Genomic DNA, 27,291 nt, shown 5'->3' with positions numbered 1-27,291 from the left:
TAAGAGTCTGCTGAATGAATACTATTATGAATGTAAATGTAAATATTATCTATATTAAGAACTGCATAACCTGTAGTACATTTACACTTTCATACAGTGTTGACATACTTCAGCAAACTCATTTAAAAATGCTGCTCTAGGTGCTGGTACCAACAAGGAGGTCCTAATCCCTTCTCACACTGGGCTTCAATTTCGCAAATGAAATTCCACTCATTTCAACCGGATTCCGTGCAACGAGCATTTTCACATCTGCGACTCCCAGAGTGAATGAATTTTTGGGTGTGAAACTTCACGTCTTGTTTAACAGGCAAACTCAGTCCTCGAACAGTAGCACTCCCTGCTTTGTCTGCACTGACCTCTGAAGGGGCAGGCCAGTTCTAAAGCCCCCAAAACTGAGGAAATGCTAATGTTAGCTGGGTTTACACACGGCCATTTCTGACTCACAGTCTGTGAATAAACAAATAAGAGTGAGAGAGACTGTACCCACATCTTTCTGTCATTTTGTAGGAGAGTTAGCCAGCATGCTAACCGAAAGAAAGTAATGGAAACTGCTGACCCACTGCCATGACCATGACACTTACATATTTTCTCAGCATCCCACGCTGTACTGTACACAGATTATGCACACTTTTGTGTTTTAACTGTTTATGGTTGCAGCATTAGCCAGGGACCTCGTACCTAAAAACAAGGACCTTCCTAATCTCATTTGTGTTAAATGCATAGTCTATTTATTCCAAATAATTCATGTATTCATATTTAGCCCCATCCCTAATATCTGCATCTTGCTTTAACAGTGCATCATCCAGTACTGCGGCGTCCAGTAAAGCAGGGTCTTTCATTGCAGCAAAACACAGACCAGAATCTCAGCGAGAGTCAGAGAAGTAACATGACTGGGTGTGAACTAGCAGATAGGCTAGAGAAACAACAGGCCAGGCCTTCAGCAGATTTGTGCCAGAGCAGCCCAGTGTTCTGCCCACAACTGCAGGCTTTGTGTTTCTGTCTGACTTGCCTTTTCTTTCTGGTTTTCTCTTTGTCGCCCTGCAGCAGGGTTAGAACTGAACAGCGGCTCACAGCTCTGAATGCTGGAAACAATTAACCCTTGCAGAGAGAGAAAAAGCATGCGAGAGAAAGACAGCAAGAGAGAGAGAAGCTTGGTTGTGTTGTTCTAAGAAACAGAGAGAGAAAGGCAGCCGATATTATGTTCCGAGAACCTCGGCTCATCCGAGTGAGGTGGGAGGCTGGGCCACTAGAACAAAGCGTACCTTTCAGCACACAAGGAAAGTTTAGTTCATGCCAGCCTCTCTCTCATCAAGCTAAAAATAAGCATCACACATGTATGTTGCCATGCTGTTGCCAACCGATTTGGATTCCCAAGAAATCAAATAGATGGAAAATCATTTCTGTGACTCATATTCTTCTAGATTCATGTATTAAATGATTCCAATGCACTACACTACTCCAGTGCACCTTCGCAGGTTTCGAAGAATCTAAACCAAGCTCAAGTGAACGGTCAGTTCTTCAAGTTGACGCTGCTGAAGCAGGAACAACGCCTCAACACTAGGAATCTGAGTGACTTTTGTGACGGCTACACAACTGGGTCAGAATCTCTCCAAAACAGCAAGTCTTTCAGGGTACAGCAAGAATCTGTTGTAACGTTGTGGTGTCAGATACCACAGGACACCTTCAGAGGTCTTGTGGAGTGCATACCTTGCCGGGTCAGAGTGGTTTTAAATTAGATATGAACATAGTGGATAAAATTGAACACATACCACTGATCCTATTTGAAATAGCAATAACAGAATAACAGAAATGATTAACATGATGAGTGATCTCAACCTTTTGAAGGACTGCGTGATCAGAGACAAACCTGACCAAACTAGAGTGAATCACTTCCACTTCCCCGCCATGTGGCCTGGAGACGTGTGATCAGAATACAGCACGGCAAAGATGCAGGCCACTTTCCCTTCTGTCTCTTCAGACAACTCAACCAATGTCAAGTAAGACATTAACATGCCAAAAATCAATCTGACTTGTAGTCGTTTCTCTATAATGGGGTCATGGTCCTTACTTGAAACACACAGGAGCGGTCAAACCACAGTCTCACACACATCGATTACTCTTTTTCCTCTGCGCTACATTTGGAAGTCAGGCAACAGTTACGTTTTTCACAGAGCTAATCTGTATGTGTGCAAATATAACTTTAAGCTGTTGTGAAACTGTCAGGATGCTGAAAAAAGGTACCGAAAGTAAGCCTCACACTGATCTCACACACTAACATCATAGAAACATAGGAACCTACCGTTCACCCGAAGCTAGAGCTGAAAATAAGGCCTCACGATAATAAGGCATCTGTTTGAAGTCGGTGGGGGTGCGAAAGTAACTAGTCAGTCTTAAAAAAAAAAAGAAAAAAAAAAGCAGCCAACAGCAAGATTTAACTGCTGGATTGCCAAGACCAACCCATTACATCAACACAAACATTATAATCAGTTGTAACAACAAGGAATTTGCAGCAAGCTCTGTTAAAAGTTCAGCCTTTTCTGGCCGGCAAGGAGTGTAATCTCCTTCTCCAAGCCCACGCCAAACACTGCGGGCTGCGTCAGCACCCTTCACAGGTTAACAGACCCATGACAAGCGCTAATCCTCCTCCTAACTGTCCACCCTATACCTCACTAGACTAGTACACAACCCAGGAGAAAAAAAACAAACAGTGGCATGGGTAACAGTCCTCACATTCACGCACGGCCAGCTGTTTCAGACTGTAAGGAGCTCAGGAGAGGAAAACACGGATCCAAGTCAAGCAGAGCAGTGTTTTCATTTCTTTGGGGGAAAAAAGGAAGAATATAAACTGGTCATTCATCGGTCAATCAAACTTCTTGAGCAAGCTGGTGCGAAACGGATGGATGGATGTTAATGTGGTCCAGAAATATTAAAAAAATTAAGAATAAAAATCAAACATAGCCTTGACATAATGATGATGTGAAAGAAATAAGACCATTTCATGGATGTATGAAGATATCCAGTGATGGACCTAGCTAGCAATGCTGTATACCAGTGAGAGTACTGAATGCCAGACACTGTGAGTTAGCCAGCTACAGATATACGTTATCTAACCCAGCTATAGTTTGGCCGCCCAATTGCTGCCTATGTAAACCGGGGGTGTACAACCCACGTTATTAAGCTCTCAGATTCTCAGATTTCACTGGCCCTGTGGACACAGTGCTGGACCCCACCAGCCACATTAGGTGGACAGGGCTAGGACTAGGCAGTTTTCTGTAGTTAGCTATCTAGCTACATTGGGTACCTCAATAACCAACGCTGGGCAACGCTGTAGCCCATAGCTAGCTAGCTAACTCTAACACAGACTGTCCAGTAGGAGTGGCTAGCTTCACTTGTAGGATTGCAAAGTGTGTCATTTTACAACACTTATCTAGTTAAGCAGGAATGCTCCAGCTGGATACAGACCATTACCACGTGATCTTTTAGTTGAACCATTAGCCCAGAGACCAGTGAGCTAGCTAGCACTAGTTAGCTAAACCGGTCGTCTTCAAGATGTCAATATCTGACAGGCTAGCTTATAGCTAGCTACGGTTACGCATCTCACGCCGGGGACTGTAGGCCATCATCTAAGCGACCAAATTGAGCCGTACGTAGCTAGCTACCAAAATAAGGTCACTGTCCTGATCCAACGTGATGAGAATAGTATAGATGGTTTAACTCACCAGCACAGGAGAGCTACACTGAGGCACACCAACAAAACGCGCAGCCTCTTCATTATCTTCCCGCGGGGACCAACATCCTCGCTTCTTTATGGATCGTCCTCCACGTTTTATGATCAACAGAGACGAAGCCAGGAAATTGTGTTGGCGGTTTTCTTTTCTTTTTATTTAAAATCTAAACACTGAGGTGGGTGTGTTTCGCGCTTCGGGACAAGCTGCTATTGTTATCCTCTCAATAAACACACAACCCGCACCTTCGCCTGCTTCTGACTCTACTGCTGTTGCTCGGGCTCCAGATCTCACCCCTACAGCGGTTAATCCCCCTCCACCAATAGGAGCCCTCCTCCTCCACACCGATAGCAGCTCAGCCCACCAATGACAATCCCCCGACTCCTACAGCGGTTGACGGTGTCCACCAATAGGGTCGTCCTGTGGAATTTCGCCCCGCCCATGCCACTCTTTAAAGATGAGTTGGAAGGCCTATGGCCGGACGCGTCACCCCTGCGATAAGCCCGTTTTTTAACCAGTTCAGACATTTGGACCCAACATTTGAACACGTAATACACACGAGATGCTAAATAAGGATGAGTCAATAACGTATCGATTAACATACGTCACTGATCTGTAGTTAAATGGCCCAATGACACATTCGCTCTAACGTATTTTTTTTAATACCACAGATACTGCATTAATCCATATTATTATATTATCCAATATTATTTTCTATTTTACTTTTTTACTTATATTACTTTCTATTATTATATAAGCGATGCTTCTGTGAACATATACCGTTAACACGTAAACAATGTCTGTATAAAGCATAAAAAGTGTAATCTGGTTAAAAAAGCGACTTGTAGAGTCTGTAGATAAATGTACATGCCTCTAGGTGCTGAGGTTTGACCACAAAACAGCGTTTTTACAGCTTTTTTAGAAGATACAAAAATCTGGCCGGTAAAAGACTTCATTTCCCAGAGTGCTGCTCTTTGGATCACGGGGTCGCTGAGATAGTTGCCTGCTGCAATTATTTTTCTTTATCGATATTTTTTTTTCATTTAGGTTACAAAAATTATTTAGTTATATTCTTCTTATTATGTTAGCTAAATAAAAATAAACGTGTGACCAATTTGCCCGGGATAGTGTTGTGTCTCGGAAAGCGGGGTCCTAGACTTAGAGTATTCGCAGCAGCTAGCTAGTTTCGGGGGAGCTGCTCCAAGAAGTTTGTCGAGGGCGATAAGAGACCTGGAAAAGTTCCCTCTCGACTTAAACGGGGGGTTTTTGGGGGGATATCTACTGCTCGTGCGATCCCTTGGACGCTTTGTTAGACTGATCAGTCATGTGGTTGTCAGATGAAGTGATGAGGGGGCTGCTGGTGGTGGTATCGCTGTGTATTTCTCTCACCGGCGCCTTCTCACAGTCTCTGGACAGCGACTTCACGTTCACTCTGCCCGCCGGACGGAAAGAGTGTTTCTTCCAGACCATGAAGAAAGACGCGTCTTTGGAGATTGAATATCAGGTATTTTTCGCTCTCTGTCTCTCTCTGTCTCTCTCTGTCTCTCTCTCTCTGGTCGGGGATGATCTACAGAGTCAGTCCGACCGTTTATGACCGGCGCTGAGTCTGATTTACGACTTACGATCTAGATAATATGGCGGTTAACTTTGGACATTTGTTGTTGTCTTGTCTTCACTGAAATAGCCAGTTGGCAGCTGAGTCCAGTTATTGAGTTGTCGGACACTAGCTACATGGTGTAATTCTGTCACTGTAATCCTAGAAGTGGAGCTGCCGCTGTTTTCCCAGTATGTGGCCCACATCCACACTGTCCACCAGCGTCTCGTGAGCAAATTGGGGTCTTTCTAGACATCCAGCCTTTAATGAAACCCCCCTGTCAGCATTCAACACAAACGATACGTTTATTAGCTTAAACTGGTGGATGCCTGATATACCAGATTTTACAGACCACAGTAGCACAGCTACCTGCTACCTACTGTCAAGCCATGAGAGTTTCTGTGGTCAGACACTGACTGTTAATGGAGATCTAGATGATGATGATGATGATGATCAGATTAACTGTAGTGCTTTATCTTATTAGAAACTATGGACAGTTCATGATATAAATTTGATGCAGCTGATTTTATTAATTTGCAACAGTGAAGAGCAGTGGACTTGTGTGGCACGATCCCAGCCAGTGTTGAAACCCTCCAGCCCAGTGTTGCATGTAAAAGCAGGGAAAATGTCAGTGTTGCACATTTTGGCCATTGCAGCCTTTTCCTGTGGGACTTGAGCCTGGATAAGGGCGGCATTGGGCGTCTAGGATCCAGAACGTACACTTTAGCCAAGTTGTGTGCGCTTGTTGCCAACTCTGTGCATTGTTGGACCCGCAGGTTCTGGATGGGGCCGGTCTGGATGTGGATTTCTACCTGTCGTCTCCCAGCGGCCATGTGCTGGTCTCTGATTTCAGAAAGTCTGATGGAGTTCACACGTACGTTTAACCAACCCAATCAACCCACATTCTTTCTCCTTTCAGAATACGCCTGTACATTTTCCAACCAGATGTCCTTAAGGCTTGTCTCGCTGCTTGTTTCAGGGTGGAGACCGAGGAGGGGGACTACATGTTCTGCTTTGACAATACGTTCAGCACCGTGTCTGAGAAGATCATCTTCTTTGAGCTGATCCTGGACAACATGGATGACGGGGAGGACCCTGAGGACTGGAAAGAATATGTGCAAGGAGCTGACCTCCTGGATATGAAGTTGGAGGACATCATGGTGAGGGAACACCAGCGTCTTTATCAGTGAGACTAGATGCTGCGTGGTTGGGTGGACCAAGGTTAGCTTTTGGAGAGTTTCTGGCGTGGGGGATTGTGTTTTTTCACCAATTCGTTCACTGATTTCTCGTGATGACAGTAGGAAGTGTGTCATTAGATATGTCATTAGCTTTTTCAGTTGTGACATACAACAGTTCGATTGTCTGTCTGTAAATGCTGAATGGCACAGCAAAGGGAGCACCCTCCCCCACTACATTATTTCCCCCATTACGCATCTGGATGCAGGTCTCCCAAGTGGTCACACAGGTAGTGCAACTCACCGTTGACGTCACCTGATGCCTGCCAGCACTGGTCCTTCCTGCAATAAAGGGAGGTGCAAGGAGGAGTCATCTGACTAGAAACTATTTACTAGGAATTGATTCTCTTAAGGTTCCTCTGAATTTCTGCAGTACGCAGAACTTAACATCATTTAAAATACTCATCCTCGCAGCTAGCAGATCCACGATTGGCTCTTTGTGTGTGAACATACCCATAGCTGGGTTTTAATACTTATGCTTGGTTGAAATTCGTGTGAATTTGTACATGTCTACATACAGTATACAGTGCATTGAAACTTTGTGATGTTGCAGTGTTAAAATGGGACCAATGTCCATTGCAGACTAAAGCCGTTCTGTTAATTCAGTTCTAAAATTGAATGCAGCTGCATTGGTTGAACATCAGAGTTTGTAAACAACCAGCATCAGCATCAGCCTCCAGGACGGTCATGTGACTCTTCACACCCCTTCCAGCCTCTAGTCTGATGAGGAGATGATATAATGACATGGATGTAGTCATTATTGTTCCTCTTCTATCAAATTTGAATCAGAATATCATGAGAATATTGAATCGGGAATTGGACTGAATCGTGGGCTGAGCGTACTGTTAAACCCCTGATGTGTGTAGTTAATTAGCTGGTGATGCTCTCTCTGGAAGACTGACCATGTTCTGTAAACGTGACCCGCTCGTGAGGTAGAGGGCAGGATGCATATGTTCTGTGATCATATCAGCCGGTGGCCTTTTCAGACCTGTAAATAGATCTCGGGTTTTTTATTAGTTTCAGGAAGTTTCGAAGTTGAAAAGCAGCTGTGCAGGAAATATTTGCATAGTGGGACATAGTAGTGCAGAACACACAGTGGTGCTCAGGTGATCGGCCTCCAGGGACAGCTTTTAGTTTTCAGTAAGTTGTGTTTGTTTGTAGTTATATGTTAAGACTTGCTTGCTTATTTCTGGAGAGGATTACATAGAACAAACTGTTTTTTGTACATGACCGTCCAAATGTCACTAATCAATAATTACTATGATGGCAAACAAATTGTGCTTATACTTTAATACTTTTAATACTTTCCATATCTTTCTCTCGCTTTCCACCTCTTTATTTCACTTTCGATGTTTCTCTGCACCATGTGGCATGTTTGCAAAGGCCTGCTGTGTACATTTGTGATTTTATCTCAGTTATTGTGCATCTGTGTCTCTCTCTCTCTCTCTCTCACACTCTAGGACACTATAAACAGTGTGAAGGCGCGCTTGGGAAAGAGTCTTCAGATTCAGACGGTGCTGCGGGCCTTCGAGGCCCGTGACCGCAACCTGCAGGAGAGCAACTACGAACGCGTCAACATCTGGTCCTGCACCAACGTGGTGGTGATGGTGGTGGTGTCCTGCATTCAGGTGTACCTACTGCGCAGCCTTTTTGACGACAAGAGGAAAACACGCACGTAACCCCCAGCCTACTCATCTACTAACCTCTGGGAGAACAAAAATCCCCTCATTCGGAGTGAAGATGGACACACTTTTTCTCTCTTCTCTCTCTCTTCAGTCTTTACATCAACCCCCCCCCTTCCCCCCACCTTTACTCCCCCCACCTTCTTGTCTACTTTTATCTAATGAAGACAATCAATTTTTACTCTAGCTGAGCCAAGAACACCCTAGGTCCTTTTTCTCAGCCAATGAAACAAGAGATGTGGATCTCTAAGCTGCTAAAAAGCAGGAGGGCTGAGCTTTTTTTTCTGCTTTTTTTTTATATATATAAACATGAGCGAAGATTAAAAGGACAGATACTTTTTGCAGTTTATTAAGATCCTCTTTTATAGTAAAGTTTTGTTAACCCATTACCTCTGCCAACTGTACAGAAACCCCCACAAAACCACACTATGACAGGCACTGAACAGCTACACTGGCTTAGACATTCTTTGCAGAGCAGCAGAGCGGCGTGACATGGAGGATATGGTGCATATGAAGTTAAGTGTGGAGGAAATGTGAATTGTTGGGAAAATAATGCTCTGATAAAAGGTTAGCTTTGTCTTTTTCTTCTTATTATTTTTTTTCTTCTTCCTTTCATGTAAAACACCAGCGAAGCTAAACTGTGGCCTGGGTTTAGTCCACTGTGCCACTTTTCTGTGCCACATTTTTAGTTCATTGAGCCTGCGTTTGCCCATTTCTGCTGTTAATGCATCAGTCAAAGGAATGGCTGACTGAGACGTGTAGAGATGCATGCTGTCACCAGACAGGGGTTTTATAAAACGGTGCCAGATCTTACTCAACACCTGATTAAAAAAAAAAAAAAAACTCTACTTCTTAAAAAGTGCCAGCTGTGCCAGTTACCCTCGTTGGGGACTTAGTAATGACACAGTATGGTGCAGTGCATTTGGCTGAGACTCAACGTGGAGGAAAGGGAAAGAGCCTTTGGCTCTATAAATCACCATGGGCTCAAGCGCCAGAATACTTGACCTACAAGCAGTTCCTCTAGCGCCGCTGACAGCAGCTCCAATTACAGTAGCCTGGCACTGGCACACAGCAGAGCAGAGGGAGGGAGCCAGGTGTTCTCTGCGCATCTTGAAGTGATTTATTACAACATTCTTCACGCTTTGTATTTGAAGTGTGTGTGTGTGTGTGTGTGTGTGTGTGTGTGTGTGTGTGTGTGTGTGTGTGTGTGTGTGTGTGAGAGAGAGAGTGAGAGAGAGTGAGTGAGTGTGTGTGAGATTGCTAGTGTTTGCTAGTCAATGGCAGTGTTGCTTCTCTGAGATGTTTAACCTTAAGGATTAGACCACAAACAGTTTCCTGTAGGACACTGAAGGATGCGTAAAAACTCATATCAGTATGGACAGATACAAAATGTGGTCAAAAGTATTGGGACACCTGCTCATTCATTGTCTCTTCAGCAATAAAGGGTTTTTCTGCATTTGTTGGAGCAGCTGTCTCTTCTGTCCAGGGAAGGCTTTCTACTAGATTTTGGAGGAGCATTGCTGTGAGGATTAATACCTCTCTAGCCTACGCCTGGTATAAGGCATGTTTATCTTTGCCAGAGAGTCTTGTCCTACTCTACAGGGACTGGACACGCTGTGTGTGTCTGTGCATTTGCACGTCTGTGTCAGCAATTGGGGCAACTTAAAAGTAGCTAAATGCATTCATTATAAGGGGTGTCCACAAACATTTGGACATAGTGTATCATCGTCCACTGTATGTTTTCAACCAATGTGAAAAACCTATTACATAGTGGTTCTGTGATGCCATACAGTATGTCTATACAATACCGTTGCCTTTACTAAAGAGCCATGAAAAAAACAGTTTTTTAAGGAGGAGTGTGAATTTCCACAGTTGTTGTTGACAGGTAAACCCTTCTTTTGCGGTCAGCTCCAGAGAAAACAATCCACTGTTGTTTAATGGAAAGGTTTATTGGCTACTTTGCAGCATCAGTAGTCCCGTATTGCCCCCTTCTGGAGGTCCTGAGTAAGGGCTTCTTAAACACTACAAAACCATAGAAATGTTCAGGTTAGGTTAGTTGTTTCAGTGTTTTTCTGACACTATTCCTCGACTGAAAGTTTTTTTTAATGGTCTCTGGAATTGGATGCTTTCAGTTCACCAGCAGTAATAGAACCAGTAAGTTGACTGTCTGTTCTTTATAACTACACCAGAGAAAAGCACTGGAAAACTCAATCCCCTGCATATGTGCCATTTGTGTTGATGTTTCCCATTCTGAACTTGTGCCAAGAACAGTAAAAGCTTTATTTATACTACTGTTTGTGTTTTGTGCTTTTGTTTTAGGTTTAAACTTATATTTCTTGCATTTTTAGGTCCTAGCTTGGTTAAGAAAATATGAATAATACAGTCAACCAACACCTTTGCTGTATTAGATGTACTAGAACTAAGCAAGCTTAGTACTGCATCAGTCAGTGCTGTGCAAACTGCAGGCCCGAATTGAAAAGTGTGGACAGTGGGAGAGTTGTTTGTTTGTTTGTTTGTTTGTTTGTTTTATATTCTCATCTATGCTGATGTGATTGCCTCACATAATTCCTGCTGAGGCACAATCCCTCAGGAGCATATTTTCATGATGCAAATCTTCCATTCTACCACATCCTAAAACACACCTTTGCTCACTACAGCCAGGATGCTCTATCCTAAGTTCAGCAGTCCACCGGACTTGTTTCCAAAATGTATCAGGCTTGGGTAGATGTCCCTTAATTTATTTTATTTTTTATTTTTTGGTGAGATGCAGGGCAGGTTTTCTTCAGCTCACTCATCATGACAGTGACAGTTGTGCAGGTGTCTCTGTCTCTGCACCAACACTCCGGACTTAATCATCCTAAACATCACACACACATACATTATATATATATATATATATATATATATATATATATATATATATATATATAATTAGTTACCTTTGTAGACTGTAGTGAAACTGACTGGCTATTCTTAACACTATGGCTTGGGTCAGACTGGTCCAGGTACTAAGCCCGATCAAGTGTTTGGCATATGGTCATCATGTGATACCAATGACAATTCATTTTCTTTTTAAAAAAAACAAAAGAAAAAGCTGAGTACATTTAGTAGTTGTGCACAAAAATGTCTAAAGAGATCTCCATGACACAATGATGAAAGGTCCAGTACAGCTCACTAGAGCATCCTGCTACAGCCTTTTCACCTACATGCTACAGGTTCCACTGAAATCACGAAGACTTAAAATATGATAGACAGTTCCTTAGAAACTGGATCAGTTTTACCCCATGTTCAGAATGTCAGCTAGTTAAACTAGTAAACAAATAATAAAAGAAATATAAGTGATTGTAGTGTAATGTAATATCCTAGTGATATCCCACAATGCACCTCAAAATGTAGGACACAAAAGTAACGATGAATGCAGGCCTGTTTGAGATTATGCAGTGTTAGCAATAGCCATGACCATTTTTCAACCAATAAAATGGCCTTTGAAGCAGGAAATATTGCACTTTTTAGAACTGTGTAGAACCTTTTAGAACTTTACACAGTGTGGGCCACGATTGAGGAACCTACGCAGGCAGCATTTTCTTCAAACATCGGCTGTGTCTGAAATGTAGCAAACGCTGCCTCCTCAGACAGTGTTCTGCATCCAGTCATGTCTGGACTATGTCTGGACGTCTTAGTGAAGGTGACCCCAAAAATAAACAGGACACTTTGGACACTTGGACACTTGAAGTAGGCCCATGTTTTTGCAATGGTCATAACTCCCTCCCATCCTCACTCATACACATTGCGATGGTCCTCCATGGGATGAAGTTGAATACCCCCCCCCCAAAAAAAAGAGGGTGTAGAGGTCACTCCATCTTAGTCTTTTTAAATGCCACAGCTTTTCTTTTCAAACATCACTGGATGCATTTCTTACTCAGAACATGGCTCAAGTAGACACTGCCAAACATTTGAGTCTACAAAAAATGATAACCACTGCAAAAACTTTATTCTTATTATTACTATGAGTGCTCAAAATATTTATATTACGTTTAATCTGGAAATATTAGTATTTGTAACGTTGAAATGTGTACGAACCCCTTTTTTGGGGACGTATTGGGGTTTCTCACTTGCTTTTGTTCACTACGTAGGGAGCACGGTGTAGATTTGGGACAGTCTCGTACTCACCGGGCGCTGCTGTCTGCGGTGCTTCGGCAGGGGGCGCCACCCCATCCGCCGGGCCCGTGCTCGTGTTTTCATTTTTCGTCACATCCGGCAAACCCAATGGCGAGATGCTAAGTCGCTGTCCAGGCAAGAGCAGCTGATCTGGTACCGGTTTAGTGAATTATATTGAACATTTCTGACCTTTTAACGCTTATGTTGGTATTCAGAAAAAAACGCTGTGTTTTCTCTAGCCGTTGTTGTGTTCATTTCAGGGTAAAGTGAGCGGGACAAGCATGTCGGCTGGGTCTGGGCAAGGCATACCCACACCCTTACGGGCGAGAGCGAGGCGAGCCTGCTGGACCGGTTATGCGCTGTTTCCTCTTGACCACTGTCGAACAAGATGACCAGGCTTCAGTGTTAGCAGATTGCACAGTTCCGTAACACAGAGGTAAGGCTGTAGAGGAAGCTCACACAGACTGTCAGTAGCTAGATAACTCCTCTGTTCCGCTCCTTCCTCCAGCTGTAACGCGAGCTCGCACAGGCTAGCCCAGTTCCGTCTGAACAGCCCCCGGCCGCGACGCACTGCTGCTCTGTGTTCTCCGCTCCAGCACTGTCCGTGCTTGCCATTTTTATCATTTTTGTTACATTAGCTGTAGACATGCCACTGATAGTTATTTGACAGCGATAGCGTTTGGTGTTTTTTTTTTTTTTTTAAATAAAACATGTATCTAGCTGTCTGTGAGCGGATTGATGCTCGTGTATCGATACTTCCGACTCTGACGATTCATTTTGGGAGTCGACTCTCTCGCCAATATAATGATAGTGTGTTTTTTTTTTTTTTTTAAGCAGTAATCTAAATATCTTTACTTATATGAGACTAATTGTCTCTTTGACTCTGAAAAACAGACTAGCAGTATATTTGTAGGATAGGAACTACTTTTCCTTCCACTTTCTCCCTTGCTTCACACACAGACAGACCTGTAGAGTCAGTCAGGTTATCTAATAGTAACACAAAGGCTGTACAGATGTTACAAAGGATCCCCCTCTCTATATACTGTATACTCTTTATACAGTATTTATAATTATTCCCTCAAGCTTGATAAGCATGTTGTCCTGTGATGCTCTGTGGAGTGTTAAGCTTCATCATCCAAATGTCATTTGGCAGGCGATGGGCGCAGACAGCGATTCCGGTGCCCCCCCGAATGTCCCGTGGCGTAAAGTGCTGTATGAGCGTCAGCCCTACCCTGACAATTATGTGGACCGACGCTTCTTGGAGGAGCTGCGGCGCAACATCCGCGTCCGCCAGTACCGCTACTGGGCTGTGGTGCGGGAAGCAGGCCTCGTAGCTCAGCAGGTATCATGTGTGGCCATATTCCTCACACTGTGGTTCAACATGGATCAAGGAGACCTGGGGCCATCCAAGCTGCTCTGGGCAAGCCTTGGGTGTGCTCTTCTGGGTTATGGACTCTATGAGGTTTTGGGAGGAGGCAGCAGCAGAGAGCGTACGCGCATGACGGACCTGCAGAGCGCAGCCATCTTCTTGGCCTTTACCTTTGGCTTCTCTCCTGTGCTGAAGACGCTCACTGAGTCTGTGAGCACTGACACTGTTTACGCCATGTCGGCCATGATGTTGTTGGCCCACCTGGTGTCCTTCCCATACACACAGCCCAGCCCCCCAGGCAGTCTGTCCCTCAACGCGGCGCTGTTCGCCTCGGTGTGTTTGGCCTCACGGTTGCCCGGGGCCCTGCACACCTTTGCCATGTTGAGTTGTGCCCTGCTAGTGTTTGCTCTGTGGCCCTGCCTGCTCCACCGCCTCAGGGACCGGGCTGAGTGGAGCTTTCCCTTGGCTACAGGACTGGTGTGCACAGCTGGGGTTGGAGGGCTAGCGAGCCTTTGGGCCGGAGGAGCCGTTCTCCTGTTTTTAGCTCTGATAGTGGTAACGTTAGTCTGTCCCATGCTGCTGGTGCATCTTCAGAGGCACAAGGACAACATCCATGGCCCATGGGATGAGGCCGAGATCAGAGAGGACCTCTCCAGGTTTTTAAGCTGATACAAACACACAAATAACAGTATGGACCTCTTTTGTTTACTGTACACTGGTGAGTGTAAAGGGAGAGGGCTGCTTATATCAGAAGCTTGGCACTTTGACATAAAAGCTCAGGGAAACCTTGTTACTACACTGACCACTCGTTTTACAAGACTGTAAATTTGACAAGACTCTATGTTAATTATCTAAAGCCGTAACTAAGGTGCACATAATTGTGAACAAACTTGAAAAGTATTTTTAAATATGTAACATTTACTAAAATACTTGGTAAAACTTGGTACATTTTTGTAATTATTTATTTGACATGTAAACGATAATGAATTATGACATTTTCCTGTTTTTGTTTTAATTTTTTAAATAAAAGTTTAATGTAATAATGTACCGTTCGTAAAGAAATTTTCTGTTCGCTACCTAGAATCGAAGTCCATACAGTTGCATGCAAAAGTGTTGGTACTGTTAGATTAAAATAAAAATAATAATAATAATTATGACATGCCAAACATTCCAAGGCTTATTACACAGTAAGGTGTATTAGTCAGTAACTACAGGGACTTCTGTACAAACTGGTGGGGCTGTTCTTTCGTAATAGAAGGTTGTAATAACACTTTCGGTCTGTTTGCGGACCATAGGCTGTTTATCAGGCTGTAATCAGTCTTTTGCCGTGATACGGGAGCTGATTGGCCTTTTTTTGGGACCGGATTTTGCCTTGTGTTCTCTGTAGTTCTCATTGACTGGCATTGATAATGAAATTTCGCTTTGTGTAAATTTTGAGCTGGAACTGCTTTGATTCCTTTTATTTTTAGGCTGCTAAACAAGTTAATGAAGTTTGGCTAGGTTGCAGATGCCAGAATTACTTTCACATGTAAACTAATGACATTTTTTTCTGCAGTTTGCTGCAGAGGTTGGTTAAAAAAGTGGACAATCTATGTGTTTTGGTCTTCAAAGTGCTCAAACTTTTGCATGTAGAACTAACCTGGTTTAAATAGCTCATGGATATGATGTCATGATCATGAACTTGCACAGGAAGAAAAGCACCGCTAACAACATGACCCCACACAGTGGGAGTATGTGCAGTCACAGGGTTAGATCCAATCCAGGATTTTCAGCTAATGTTGGCTCGACAGTCAATCTCTGTAATGTACATTTCGGCCCTGAACTGCTTCATCTGGAAATAGATCTGAAAATCAGATTAGATGGCATTTGATAATGTGCGATATCACACTCACGAATCTCATGAGATCAATTCTTCAGTTCTAGAAATATTCTAGCCTGTCTGGCACCAAGAATCATGCCACTATCAAAACCCATGACAGCTCACGTTTAGACAGCGAGCAAGCTCCTTCCCTAAGGCAAATCAGCCTAATCGTCACATCATCCACTAGAGGGCAGTAAAAGCTTGACCTTTCTTTGGTTGGTCCACCTGAGAGTGATGGTTGTGCTCGGACGCTGCTGGGAGGGGGGGGTTGTGCTATTGCAGCATTTTGCTGTTAAGCTGCCTAGTCCGGAGCCCCGCAGCACAGAGGGTGACCCTTTGCAAACTGTTTGTGCTGTGATTAAAAAAAATTCTCCTCCACATTTGTTCGCTCATAGTTTACAACAGCATCATAATGAGATCAACTACAAGACGTCATCATGTGACTTCTTGTACATCGTAGGCGTTGTTGACCTTAATCTGATGCAAGATGGACACTACAATTATTGCGAACTGTAAACTGTTAAGGAATGCTGATATTTAGGCTGTAGTATTTCAGTTTATTACAAACAAATATGGCTATATTCATAAAAACAAAAAAAAAATGTCACAATATATTAAACATTTTCCCTGTGGCTGAATATTTAATGAGCTTGGACTTTGACTTACAAAATCCCCAAACTCTGTTTATTTAAAGCTCCACACATTCGCACATATTCTCTCTCTCGGTTTCTTCCCAAGTGCATACACACAGAACTATATTCAAAGCATGTATCTGTGAATGCAGACGTATGTACAGAACAAAAGCAGGACTAAAGTAAGTCTGGCTGCTTCACTCTCGGGTACAGTATAAACAGAATGCTGCATAATTGCTGCCCAGCGATTACCACATCTGGAGGCGAGAGATGCATTAGCCTGACCGGAGTTCATTTTAGTCCATTGCAAATTGACTATAACCACAGATCTAAGATCTTGTCTACCACCTCTAAAGCCACGCCAAAGGCACATGGGGAAGGACGTGGGCCGTTGGCAAAGGTTGGAGTATACAGCAGTTCATGTGGAAAAGCAATCGGTCGGTGCTTCTCGTCCTTTTTGCGGTCGGACTTCTCTTGGACCTGGGCTTTGTGTCACCTTGTGGGTGTCAGTGTGGCTGTCGAGAAGGCACCGCTGGCGGCTGTCTCCTAAAACAAACACACACACGGTTACTGAGCGCTCCGTTTTTATGACTACCTCCCAACTTTGCCAAATCCATTCAGCAAAATTACAATGACTTAACTGCTTCAGTGTTTACATGTGTTTGTGATATAAAAGGTATGCCAGATGCGGCACTTTCAGAAACTACAAGTAAAGCACTGAAGATCTAGTGTTACATTTGTAGATTTTTTCCCTAAGACTTAACATACTTCCAGATGCTGGCCTCTAATTAGCTAGCAAAAACGAATTCACGAAAGCACGAAAAAGTCAAATTTCCTGACCAAGTCTCAGCTTAGTAACATCTATCAAATTTCTCTGTTGTTAAAGTAAAACCTTGACTCATTCCTCATGATTCTCACATTAGGGTAGTCACCAAAGTGCTTTTTATCATCTGCGTAACACTGCACGATTACAGCTTATGCTTAGTGATAGTGAAGCTAAAATGGTTTCTGGTATTGACTACTGTAACTCCCTTTTCTACAATCTACCAGTCAAATTGATCACTCGTCTCCAGTACATCCAAACCTTAGCAGCCAGGGACTGGTCTTACTTCAACCAGGCGCTCGGCTTACATTACTCCTGTTAAGCAACAGCACTGGCTTCCTATTGACTATAGGATTAAGTACAAAATTCATCTTCTCACCTTTAAGACCACACATGGTCTGGCTCCTATTTATGTGCCTGACCTTATTTTTTTATATTGTGCCTCTTGCACTTTTAGATCTCCAGAACTGCTCCTTCAATTAGACATTCTGCTAAGTGTGGCAGATCTTTCAGGGCTGCAGCCCCCAAACATTGGAAATTTCTGCTCAAAACTTGTGTTTTTCTTCTATTATCCCACGTAATCCTATATTTTTTGGGGTTTGTACAGACGTACATAAATTGCTTTTTATTTTTAATTATTATTATTATTATTATTATTACCTTACTGATGTACCCATTAGTATTATTGTGATTATTGGAGTTATAATTGCATTATATTACCGATATTAATGTAGTTTAATCTGTATCCTCCACAAATGTCAAAAACCCAAAAAAGTGACCAGAGAAGTTTATTCAAAAGAAAAAAAGAGCAAATGTTTTATTTATTTATTTATTGTACTTTAGTTGTACGGTTTATAATAGATGTGGGGTTTAAAAATATGACTTTTGATCTCAAAAGGATCATTTGACCTTAAAAATACCCAGAAAACAACTTTTGAAAAATATATTGTGTTTGCCCCGTTGTTAATCTCAAACAAATGAATTAATTCCACAGCAGTTACAGCACTGGAATTTTGTGTCCGAATGCACAACAATGTTCTCCTACTAACAAAACTGCTGGGCCCCACAATAGGGAATAGTTGTTTTGTTTGTTTGTTTTTTGTTGTCTGATTTTTGCAAAATGATGTAGCCTGATAAAAAAACGAATCCACTGTCATGAAAGAAATCACAAGGTTAGAGCAAGGCAATCTTAAAGTTATCTGGCTTTGCAAGAAATCCCGCTTTGCGAGACAGGCCCCTGGTGCTAAGTTTCAGCAGTTGAGGGTAAACCATTTGAATTGTTTTCAATTTCACAATCCTTTCCTTCGGAGCTTCCTTCTGAGCTTTTGAAGAGCAGTTTGGAAAAAGATTGTCATAATAATATTGTTACCCATCAATAATCACTCCGTCAGGACTAGGAGGCTAAATTGGCATGAATTAATAAAAGCTGCCTAAAGCAATGTTATGGGCTGTCATGTAGTGTGTTACTAAAGGACGGTGTGTGTGTGTGTGTGTGTGTGTGTGTGTGTGTGTGTGTGTGTGTGTGTGTGTGTGTGTGTGTGTGTGTGTGTGTGTGTGTGTGTGTGTGTGTGTGTGTGTGTGTGGAGGGGGGCAGCGTTCCTGCAGCGTGGGTCCAGGAAAGATCCCTGTGGAGGTTCAGGAATCTCGCTCTCTAATGGGGCTGGCAGAGAAGGAGAGGCTTTCTGGGATGGGAACGAGGAGAGAGAGAGCAGCTTTTATTTTTCCTGATCTGCATCAAGTTCTGGACAATCGAATGAAAAGAGGGAGACTATGGAAAAGAAAGCAAAAACAAGGTTTGATGAGAACCAAGCAGATCTAATGGTCTGGAAATACCAGGGGTTTATTGTATGAGAGACATAATGCAAGGCCTATTTCATCTAATTTAGTGTGTTCAATAGGGAGACTGAAAGAAAAATAGTAATGAGGTGCAAGTGTGAAAGTTGATGAGTGAGAGAGACAACTCACCACAACTCACTTTTTGCAGATCTGAAACTATCTGTATTGATGGATGGAAGAGAAAGCATGCAGATCTAAGACAAGCACTCAATTGTACCGTAGCAAGCAAATCAGCATATATGAAGTAAAAACTGATCAACTCATCAGTTAATCAGATTCAAACTCTGTACGAGCATCTTTAGTTCATTTCACACAGGCAATCTTACTGTAAAAGCACAGACAAGGTAAAAAGAAGAAACTTCATGAATGTAGTCTGCTTGCTGGGCAGCAAAACCTACCAATAAAATGCTTAACCAGAGTACCATGCAAAGATACGTGTGCTAGGACAGGTTAATGAATCTACAAGGCCAAACTGTGGAAGGTGTTAAAGAAAAAAAAAAAGCACAAGACTTGAAGAGAGCAAAATGAGGGCTGATAAGGTTGACGATGGGAGAGAGAATGTTAAAGAGAGAAAATGCATGGTGGAAAGAGGGAGGGGTGAAAAACCAACACAGAAGTAAAAGAGAGAAAAAAAGGGGGGATTTGGATGGGAGAGAAAAGGCAGGAGAAAAAGGGTGGAGGTCCAAACCGACCCATTTCAGAACATGGAGGAAATGAGGCAGAAAGGAAACCAAAAGAAGAGCCAAAGCAAAGGTGGGTGCGAGGAAAAGAGAGATAGACAGAGCGTGAAAAGGGCATATCTTGAAGAAACCGGAGTGCAAATACAAATGGAGAAGCAGCGGAGTGGTGGCGTAGAGAGGGATGGAAAGAGAACGGGTGACATGGCTGACAAATATGATTCCAGTCCCTCAGTCTGGAAGGCAGTTGAAACAGAGCGAGCTAGTGCACTGGATAACCATCACATGCCTCTTCTACTCTAACTCACAACTCACAAAGCCATTCTTCTGCTTTACTGGCTTACTGCTAATCATGAAACATATCTAAAACCCACATAAAACAATCAAATAACTGTACGAAACATGAGAAGTGTTTTATTTACTGCCTCTGCTGACTAGGCTCCGGCATCCAACGAATAAGGGGGAGAGGGGGAGAGGGAGAGAAAAAGACTGGGGGGTGGGGGGTGGGGTGGAGACAGCCAGCACTGAATGTTGGGGAAAAGAATATGAAAAACACATTTTCCAGTAGACCCCCACCCAGCTCAAGTAACCTCTGCTCTCACTGAGACGGCATCTTAATTCGAGTCTGTGTGCGTGCATGTGTATCTGCACACATTTTCTTTTCTTCCCTTTTGATTTATGGCAAGAAATAGTTTCATGCCCATAAATTTGTGCACTGTGTCGATTATAAATATGGGAACAATACACAATCAAGTAGAGTCGTCAAGCATTTACTGAGAAGCAGCCTCACATTACAACCTCATGCCACAGGCTACAGCGTTTTGAGGGGGTTCATCAAGGAAAACGGATGCTGCATTCTTCTCCAAAGGTTCAGATGAACCTATCGCTTAAAGCAAAGGTGGTCAAATATAAATCTTAACAGATTCCACTGGGTTAAAGCTCCACAGAGGAACTAAAGCTCTATAAATCCCGTACATTCCACAAAGTACAAAACAAAGCTGAGGACCAAAGTATAGTCCTAAAAAATACAGAACCTCACTATATTGTCAAAAGTATTGAGACACCTGCTCATTCATTGTTTCCTCAGAAATCAAGGGTATTAAAAATAAGCTTATCCTGCTTTTGTTGAAATAACTGTCTCTACTGGCCAGGGGAGACCTCTTTCTGCTAGATTTTGGAGGAGCACTGCTGTGAGATTTGATTGCATTCAGTGACAAGAGCATCCCCAACTTCCCAACTCATCCCAAAATGTATTAATGGAGCACCATCCATCAATCCAGTAAACACAGTTAGATGCAATGGAGTCCACAAACATTTGGACATATAGTGTGTGTGCAAAAACCCACTGCAAATTAGTGGGAGAAATGAGTGAAGTCTTTAAACTTGGAAACAAAAGGTATAATGACAAGACGGAGACACTGTGCAAATGTTAATTTGTGTGAGTGTGCTGTGGTTCTGCGATGGCTTGATATGGAGATTTAGGCTAGTTGATGTATGTGGTTCTTACTTCCGTGTTCTGTGGGTAGCCTTGCACGTTTGGTCTCACAGTGGCGCCTCACACTATCACTCTGCACAATGGCTGTGGTTTTATTACAAAGTAAGCACATTGGGTGCATGCTTCTCTCAGGCAGAATGAACACATATTTTTCAGTCTATTCCTCCATACACAAACGGTGCACAACAGAACCTGGCAACTCTAAACACACCATTTTACTTGTATGAATTTTGGCCTACTATTGTTTTTTTCTCTCTGCTGCAGAAAACCAGAGAGAAAAAACTGCAGAAAACCAAAATAGATCAGTTTATACAGATTGTGTAAAGAGTGTTTTCTTCGAGATTTTTTACTCGGCCTGCAATAAAAATCCATTTAGGTCTGGATCCGGACTGGAGTCCGCTACTGAGTACCCCGGGCTTAGAGATTTTGCAACAGCATGTCTTTTATCTGAACATTTGAGAAGCAAACCTAAATCTGTCATCTAAATTACATTCCGTCTGTGAGAAAATTAAATGAGCAAATACCTACTCTATCCATCTGCCTTCTTTTGGACATACATATGAAGCTGAATGTAATGATATGTATTTTTCTTTAAGCTTCACTACCAAGCTGCCTACTCAAAGTGCAGTGGTTGAAAGCCTCAGACATTCCAAGTTCATATGCACACATATGGTACTGGCCATTATAGGGAGTAAACTTAAGTAGCTCATGCCCTATAGAATGTATTGTATGTCAAATGGGAGGCAATTTGGGATTCTGCCAGTGTTTAGTCATAGGGGTCCCTAACTGTTTACATACTGAGTCTATTTCAGCTCAAACCCACCTGATTCCACTTGTCCTCAAACCATCAGGCCTTGATTAGTTTATTCAGGTGTACTGTGGAGGGATGGAATGCATGTGTAGATGACTGAAGCTCTCAAAACGCATAGAAAAACAGTCAGAAGCTAGCAATGATGGCTGATGGATACTATTCCTCAGTATGGAATAAAGAAGTTGGAAAGTGCTTGCTTAGTGTAGACATACTTCTGAAGCGCTTATTAAGCATGGGGAAAACAGAACCCAGGCTACAGTTCACATAGCCATGCAAGTTCACTGAGTGATTAAGCAGGTTCCAGAGAAGTTCAGCCAGCTAAGATACTACTTAAAGTGAGTTACATTTAATGTACATGGTTGGCATCCATCAGAATAGAAATGCTTTGGTTGGAATGGTAGGGATCATCTCTGTCCAGTGCATAATTATGGATACTCTAATATAAACATGAGCCTTGTTTTTACAGGCAGATGGCATGAAGAGTTTTACAACTATTATTTAGCTCAACGCTACCCAACTGTGGTGCTAGATAGCCACAGTGTAGCACAGTTTAATGATTTCCCTGTTGAAATAGATCTGGTTCAACTCATCAGTTAATTCCCTGATAAAGGGACAAGAAGCTATTTTTTTCCTTTTGGTATGTGAACCCAGATCATCTAGTGACCCTTCCCCTATTTATTTAGGAGTTGTGCCCATCAGGTTTTCTTCTGCATGCAGACCTATTGCAGAAACATTACTGAATATTTGATTAAATGTGCACTCAGCAAGTAATTACCTGGGAATGCTGGGAGCGACTCGGTTGGGACGTCCTGGTGTATGAGAGTCTGTGTGATTTAGGACTGCAGGGGCAGAAGGACCTGAACGAATGGTGAGGGCAGGAGCAGGAGGAGCAGGGCCACGAGCAGGACCTCCAGGAGCGGACTGAGTCCTCTTAGGAGCACTGTGACCTGGAGGAGATCTGAGAAGGAGAAAAAAGGTGAGGAAAGGCATAAATGAAGTAGTGTATTCGGGATGCACTGATATTCAATTCTGGGTCTATAAAATAAAAACAATAACTCACTCATATTGAGGTTGATACCAATTTCAGTTTGCATTTTAAAACATTGAATTCTGCTTCCATATATGAAGTGTGGTGTGAAGTGTATGAAGTGTGAAAGCTCACTGATTAAAATACATAGTATTATAGGAAGGCCACAATGAAACAGAAAAAACAAATAAAAAAGAAATAATGAATGCAATCTAGGTACATAGAAGCAAAGCAGAATTAAACAACACTCCAAGGCACTAATAATAAGTGTGCACACAATGTATTTTTTTTGCTTTCTGAAATCAACTCAACTGAAAGCAAATTGGTGCGGATGGTCAAGAACTACCTAAGAACCAATAAGACACAGGCCTACTATGAACTGAAAGCTGCTGTAACACCAGCGTTATAGTCGTCAGTCAAGCAAGTTTTATATCACCATGAACTGAGAGGCTCCCATCCAAGAAAAAAGCCCCTGCTCCAAACACAATATCTTCAAGCACAACTAACATTTTGCAGCTGACCACATAAACAAAGAAAAAGCCTTCTGGAGGACGGTTTTATAGTGAGATGAGACAAATCTTGGACACAGTTTTGTGTTCCAACAGGACAATGACACACATGAAAATTGTTTGTGGAAGGCATAAAGCCGGCTAACATGAAGTCAGGTCTGTGCCAGGTAACAGGAATTTTAATTAATCAACTATGATCAACTATGACAAACAACGAGAGGGCAGGGCTACAGACTGGGAATAGGTGAGAATTCAGAATTCTTTAAGGGTGAAGTAGAGGAAGAGCAGGGGCAGAGCACAAAACCAAAAGACAAACAAAGAAGCTTGTGAGAGAATATACAAATGGGGAAACAGTACAGAGACAAGGGGCAAGTGTGAGCTGAATAAAAACATAAGCTAAGTTACTGATTTTTCCTATTATGGGCAGGTCATATATCAGCATTCAATATACTGAGCACTATTAATGTTTAAAGTATGTAGCCACAGAAAAAACAGTGTATTGTGCATAACAGACCCTCCACAATCCACAGTCAGCTTGAAAAAAAAAGCAGTATCTGTTTCCTACTTGCGGTTCATGGTGCTTGTTTGCAGCCAGGAGTTGTCCACAGGTGGTGGTAGAGGGGTGGATATGGTTGAGGTGGAAATGTCAGTGATGATGGCCAGCGCCTCCTTCAGGGCCGAGTGTGTGCGCAGCACCTCCTCTCTGCGGAGAGCCTGCTCTGGAGACTCATCCATCAGAGCAGACTGATCTCCTGAAGAGTACAGCTGAGCCAGCAGCTCTGAGTGGATAAACTCCTTCACCTGCAGAAAGAAAGAGAGAGAAGACACGGAGGAGACAAGAGAATTGAGAAAAAGAAAACAGCAGTGAGAGGGTTCAATAGAGATAGGGCAATGAATGAAAGTGGTCAGAAGGACTCAATGAAAACCAAAGTATTTATGAATGAGAAACTTCAAACACCTGACCATTGTTTAAAATCATGCAAAGGCAAGTGCTGAAGGAGAAGCTTAACTGACATTCCAGAAGAGCTTAACTGACATCCTCCCCACACAGCCACAGAATAAAATGAATAAATAAGTAGTATAGTATTATAAAACAGTTTAAAGCTTTTATAACTGGAGTTTCAGACAACCGGAATAGTTCAGCAGGGATTGTTTTCATGTTAGCCATACGAATGATAACTAGCTCCTCTTCTGAATCCTAGCACAGTTTAACATTTATTCAAGGAGTTGTTTAACAATTGTGCCTGGTCTTCACTCAGTGGACATGAAAGCGACATGAACACAGAACCAATTAATTAATAGTTTAAATCTGTAATCTTTGAAGACGACTTGAAGGTAAGAAATAACTGGATACTGCCAAACCCTAACATCTTCGTTTAACCATTTATGCAGAGATTATCCAGTACCTGGCTTGGCTAACTAATCCTTTATTAAGTTACATCAGGTGAGCTGCTGCTAGAGTATTGGAACAAGTACATGCGATGGCTGGAAATCTGGAACCAACTTTAGAACTTCTAACTAGTAGAAATCCCAGCTACTGTTTAAAGCCTTAATGTTGGATTGCATTTATTCTAATGTGTTATGATTGTAACAAGTACAAGAACTTTCTAAAAAGGGTTTAACCAATAGACTTTGCACAACACTGGACAGTTCCAATTTAGCATGACAAAAACTCCCACTCTTACATTTCTTAAGTGGTGCATCATAGTAAAAGTCATACTATCAATAAAAACATTGTTGAAGTACATATATTTCCATCTTTGTTCAATAATCTTTACAAATTTCAAAGTGTAACCACATTAACACCATACAATATAGATTAAGTAGAATAGAACAATGTAAAAACCCATTTAAATACTAGATGGTCCAAACTTATGTTTGCAGAAATAGCTCAGGGCAGGCTAAATATTTAGAGTTGTAACTATAAGTCAGTAGTAACTGTAACTCCACAAGTAACTGTTTAAGTAGTAGTTGTTGAATGATGAGAATCAGCCAACTTGTTGACTCAAAAGGAGCTGCCTTACATTCCAGCTAATTTAACGGTCCATTGCTGCGGTTCCACTTACTTAAGTAGCCCTGCTCTGCACATTTGAGTGTTTTCCCTGCTCTACGACACCTTATCTTACTAATCAGCACTTTCACAAACCTTTCCAAAGCTGAAGTGGGTGCAGACGGTGCAAACCAAACTGTGCAAGGCAGAAGAACCAAGGTTCTGAACCACTGACTTTAAGCTTTATTTCACATAGAGGGTAAAGGTATACGCAAAACTGACATTGTTGATCATGAGGTGCATGATGGTTTTGGGCATCAGGTCTCGGATGCTCTTGTAAACGATGCTCATGTAGGAGTCCACCAGGTTGCGGATGGTCTCCACTTGCCTCTCCAACTGTGGGTCCATGGAGAAGTTCTCTGCCTGCCCTGAGCTCTCGCCATCCACCTGGTAAAGGACAAGAACGCGGGAGAGAGAGAGAGAGGGGGGGGGGGTTAGGAGAGACAGATGAATGTGGGAGATGGGAAAAGAATGGAGAGGTGACAAAAAGTTCCAAGGGATGAGTGAGAGAAAGTGATGGAGGCAAGTGGAAGCAGAACATAAGACAGTAGCAGAATGACAGTTTGAGAGTGTAACAGACGCAGACACCAAGAGAGAATGTGAGAAAGAGAGAGAGAGAGAGAGAGAGAGAGAGAGAAAGCTTCTTTTCCAGCAACACATGGTGGGGGTGCGGTAGACTTGTGTCAAAACAAATTATGGGGAACCCTGACAGAACTCTGACATCACTCAGCAAGTTCCACCAAGTTAGAGAGGGAGGGGAAAAACAGAACGAAAGAATATGAGAGAAAGAAGGAGAGAGAGAGAGAGAGAGAGAGAGAGGAGAGGGAGAGAGGGTGAAAGAGAGTAAAAGGAGAGGGGGCTGATTAGAAACAGAGATTGGCGCCTCTCCCGCTCCGCTCCTCAACACAGTGACACAAGAGCTGAGGAATGCAGGCGGCCTGCTGATGGTACAACAGCCGGGAAAGTGCTTGCAGCAGAGCAGGGGACACACACTCCTGCAGAGTGGACGTACTTTTCAGAGAGTGGACTCAAAAGCTCAAGAGAACTCTCAAAAGAGAGACACAAGCCATATGCACTGAAGGAAAGAAAATGATGTCCCCTGACTCTGGAAAAGGACACTGAGACAAAATAGACAAAATAAAGAAATACATACAGCGGCAACACTGTGCCGTTATGTCTGTTCATTGTTCTAAGAAATGAGATGGGAAGACAATCTGATATCTAAGCTAGTCATCTGCAGCTGCAGAAATGGCAGCTACAGACAGATGGTTTAGAAATAAGTGCTGGCCCAAAAAGCTTTGCCTTTCTCACAACAGTATTGGCTAAAGCTAAACCTTTTTTTATATTTGAAAGTCTTTTTATTTTTTAGTATTTTTAAAGTATTTTATTCCAAGTAATTTGGATCATCTCTATTGATCCATTCATCTTTAACCTCTTAAGCTCTGTGACGTTTAATACACCCTAAGGATTACTGATCAGTAACTACGTGCAAAGCATGCAGGAGTTTTTCCTAAGTTATATCACTCGGGGGAAAATGCTAGGGGAAAAAAAACAATCGCTACATTTGAATTTTGTCAAAAAGGTTTCTGCACCACAGCGATGATATATGAAAAAGTGTCTGGGGAAAAACTGTGAAAGCTCTCTAAATGGACAGGGTATTTAAATGCTGTGTCATTTCTGTTTAATCTCCAGCACAGTTATAAGTACATAAAATTAATGACAACCCCCCCTAAAAAAACAAGCACAACAGACAAAGACCAAAAAGGCAGAAAGATAAACAAAAGGCATTAAAATTGAACTTAAAGGA

General features: G+C 42.5%; 4 protein-coding genes across 18 annotated transcripts in view; 2 read left to right on the top strand and 2 right to left on the bottom strand.

The window, feature by feature from the left end:
• Positions 1-3,982, bottom strand: part of suco (SUN domain containing ossification factor) — a 54,163-nt gene extending 50,181 nt beyond the window's left edge. For all 8 annotated transcript variants that reach the window (XM_072682369.1, XM_072682378.1, XM_072682388.1 and 5 more), the window contains exon 1: positions 3,720-3,982. In XM_072682369.1, coding sequence (XP_072538470.1) covers positions 3,720-3,772 — 53 coding nt within the window. In that variant the 5' untranslated portion in view covers positions 3,773-3,982. The remainder of the gene's footprint in view (positions 1-3,719) is intronic.
• A 940-nt stretch (positions 3,983-4,922) lies between these two features.
• tmed5 (transmembrane p24 trafficking protein 5) lies at positions 4,923-10,527 on the top strand. The gene is made up of 4 exons (XM_072682356.1): positions 4,923-5,229; positions 6,096-6,193; positions 6,299-6,479; positions 8,015-10,527. Exons 1-4 carry the CDS (start codon positions 5,050-5,052, stop codon positions 8,231-8,233), a joined length of 678 nt encoding a protein of 225 aa, XP_072538457.1. The 5' UTR covers positions 4,923-5,049; the 3' UTR covers positions 8,234-10,527.
• Positions 10,528-10,611: 84 nt separating this feature from the next.
• pigc (phosphatidylinositol glycan anchor biosynthesis, class C) lies at positions 10,612-14,777 on the top strand. The gene is made up of 3 exons (XM_072682344.1): positions 10,612-12,547; positions 12,655-12,830; positions 13,548-14,777. The coding sequence occupies exon 3, from the start codon at positions 13,551-13,553 to the stop codon at positions 14,430-14,432; it is 882 nt and encodes a 293-aa protein (XP_072538445.1). The 5' UTR covers positions 10,612-12,547; positions 12,655-12,830; positions 13,548-13,550; the 3' UTR covers positions 14,433-14,777.
• dnm3a (dynamin 3a) overlaps positions 14,755-27,291 on the bottom strand; it is a 46,145-nt gene continuing 33,608 nt past the window's right edge. For 2 of the 8 annotated variants that reach the window (XM_072682264.1, XM_072682282.1), the window contains 4 exons: positions 25,707-25,871; positions 24,000-24,235; positions 22,674-22,856; positions 14,755-16,802 (listed from right to left, as the gene is read on the bottom strand). In XM_072682264.1, coding sequence (XP_072538365.1) covers positions 16,763-16,802; positions 22,674-22,856; positions 24,000-24,235; positions 25,707-25,871 — 624 coding nt within the window. In that variant the 3' untranslated portion in view covers positions 14,755-16,762. The other 6 variants (XM_072682301.1, XM_072682311.1, XM_072682320.1 and 3 more) reach the window with 6 other exon arrangements.

The sequence above is a fragment of the Salminus brasiliensis genome, chromosome 1, assembly GCF_030463535.1.
Source record: "Salminus brasiliensis chromosome 1, fSalBra1.hap2, whole genome shotgun sequence".
Classification (NCBI taxonomy): Eukaryota; Metazoa; Chordata; class Actinopteri; order Characiformes; family Bryconidae; genus Salminus; species Salminus brasiliensis.
The sequence above is the reverse complement of the archived record's forward strand: the minus strand, read 5'-3'. Positions and strand labels throughout refer to the sequence as shown.

Coding starts and splice junctions, on each gene's coding strand:
- pigc (XM_072682344.1), top strand. CDS start 13,551: ATGGGCGCAGACAGCGATTCCGGTGCCCCCCCGAATGTCCCGTGGCGT.
- tmed5 (XM_072682356.1), top strand. CDS start 5,050: ATGTGGTTGTCAGATGAAGTGATGAGGGGGCTGCTGGTGGTGGTATCG. Junction 5,230..6,095: donor CTTTGGAGATTGAATATCAG/GTATTTTTCGCT, acceptor TTGGACCCGCAG/GTTCTGGATGGGGCCGGTCT. Junction 6,194..6,298: donor AAGTCTGATGGAGTTCACAC/GTACGTTTAACC, acceptor TGCTTGTTTCAG/GGTGGAGACCGAGGAGGGGG.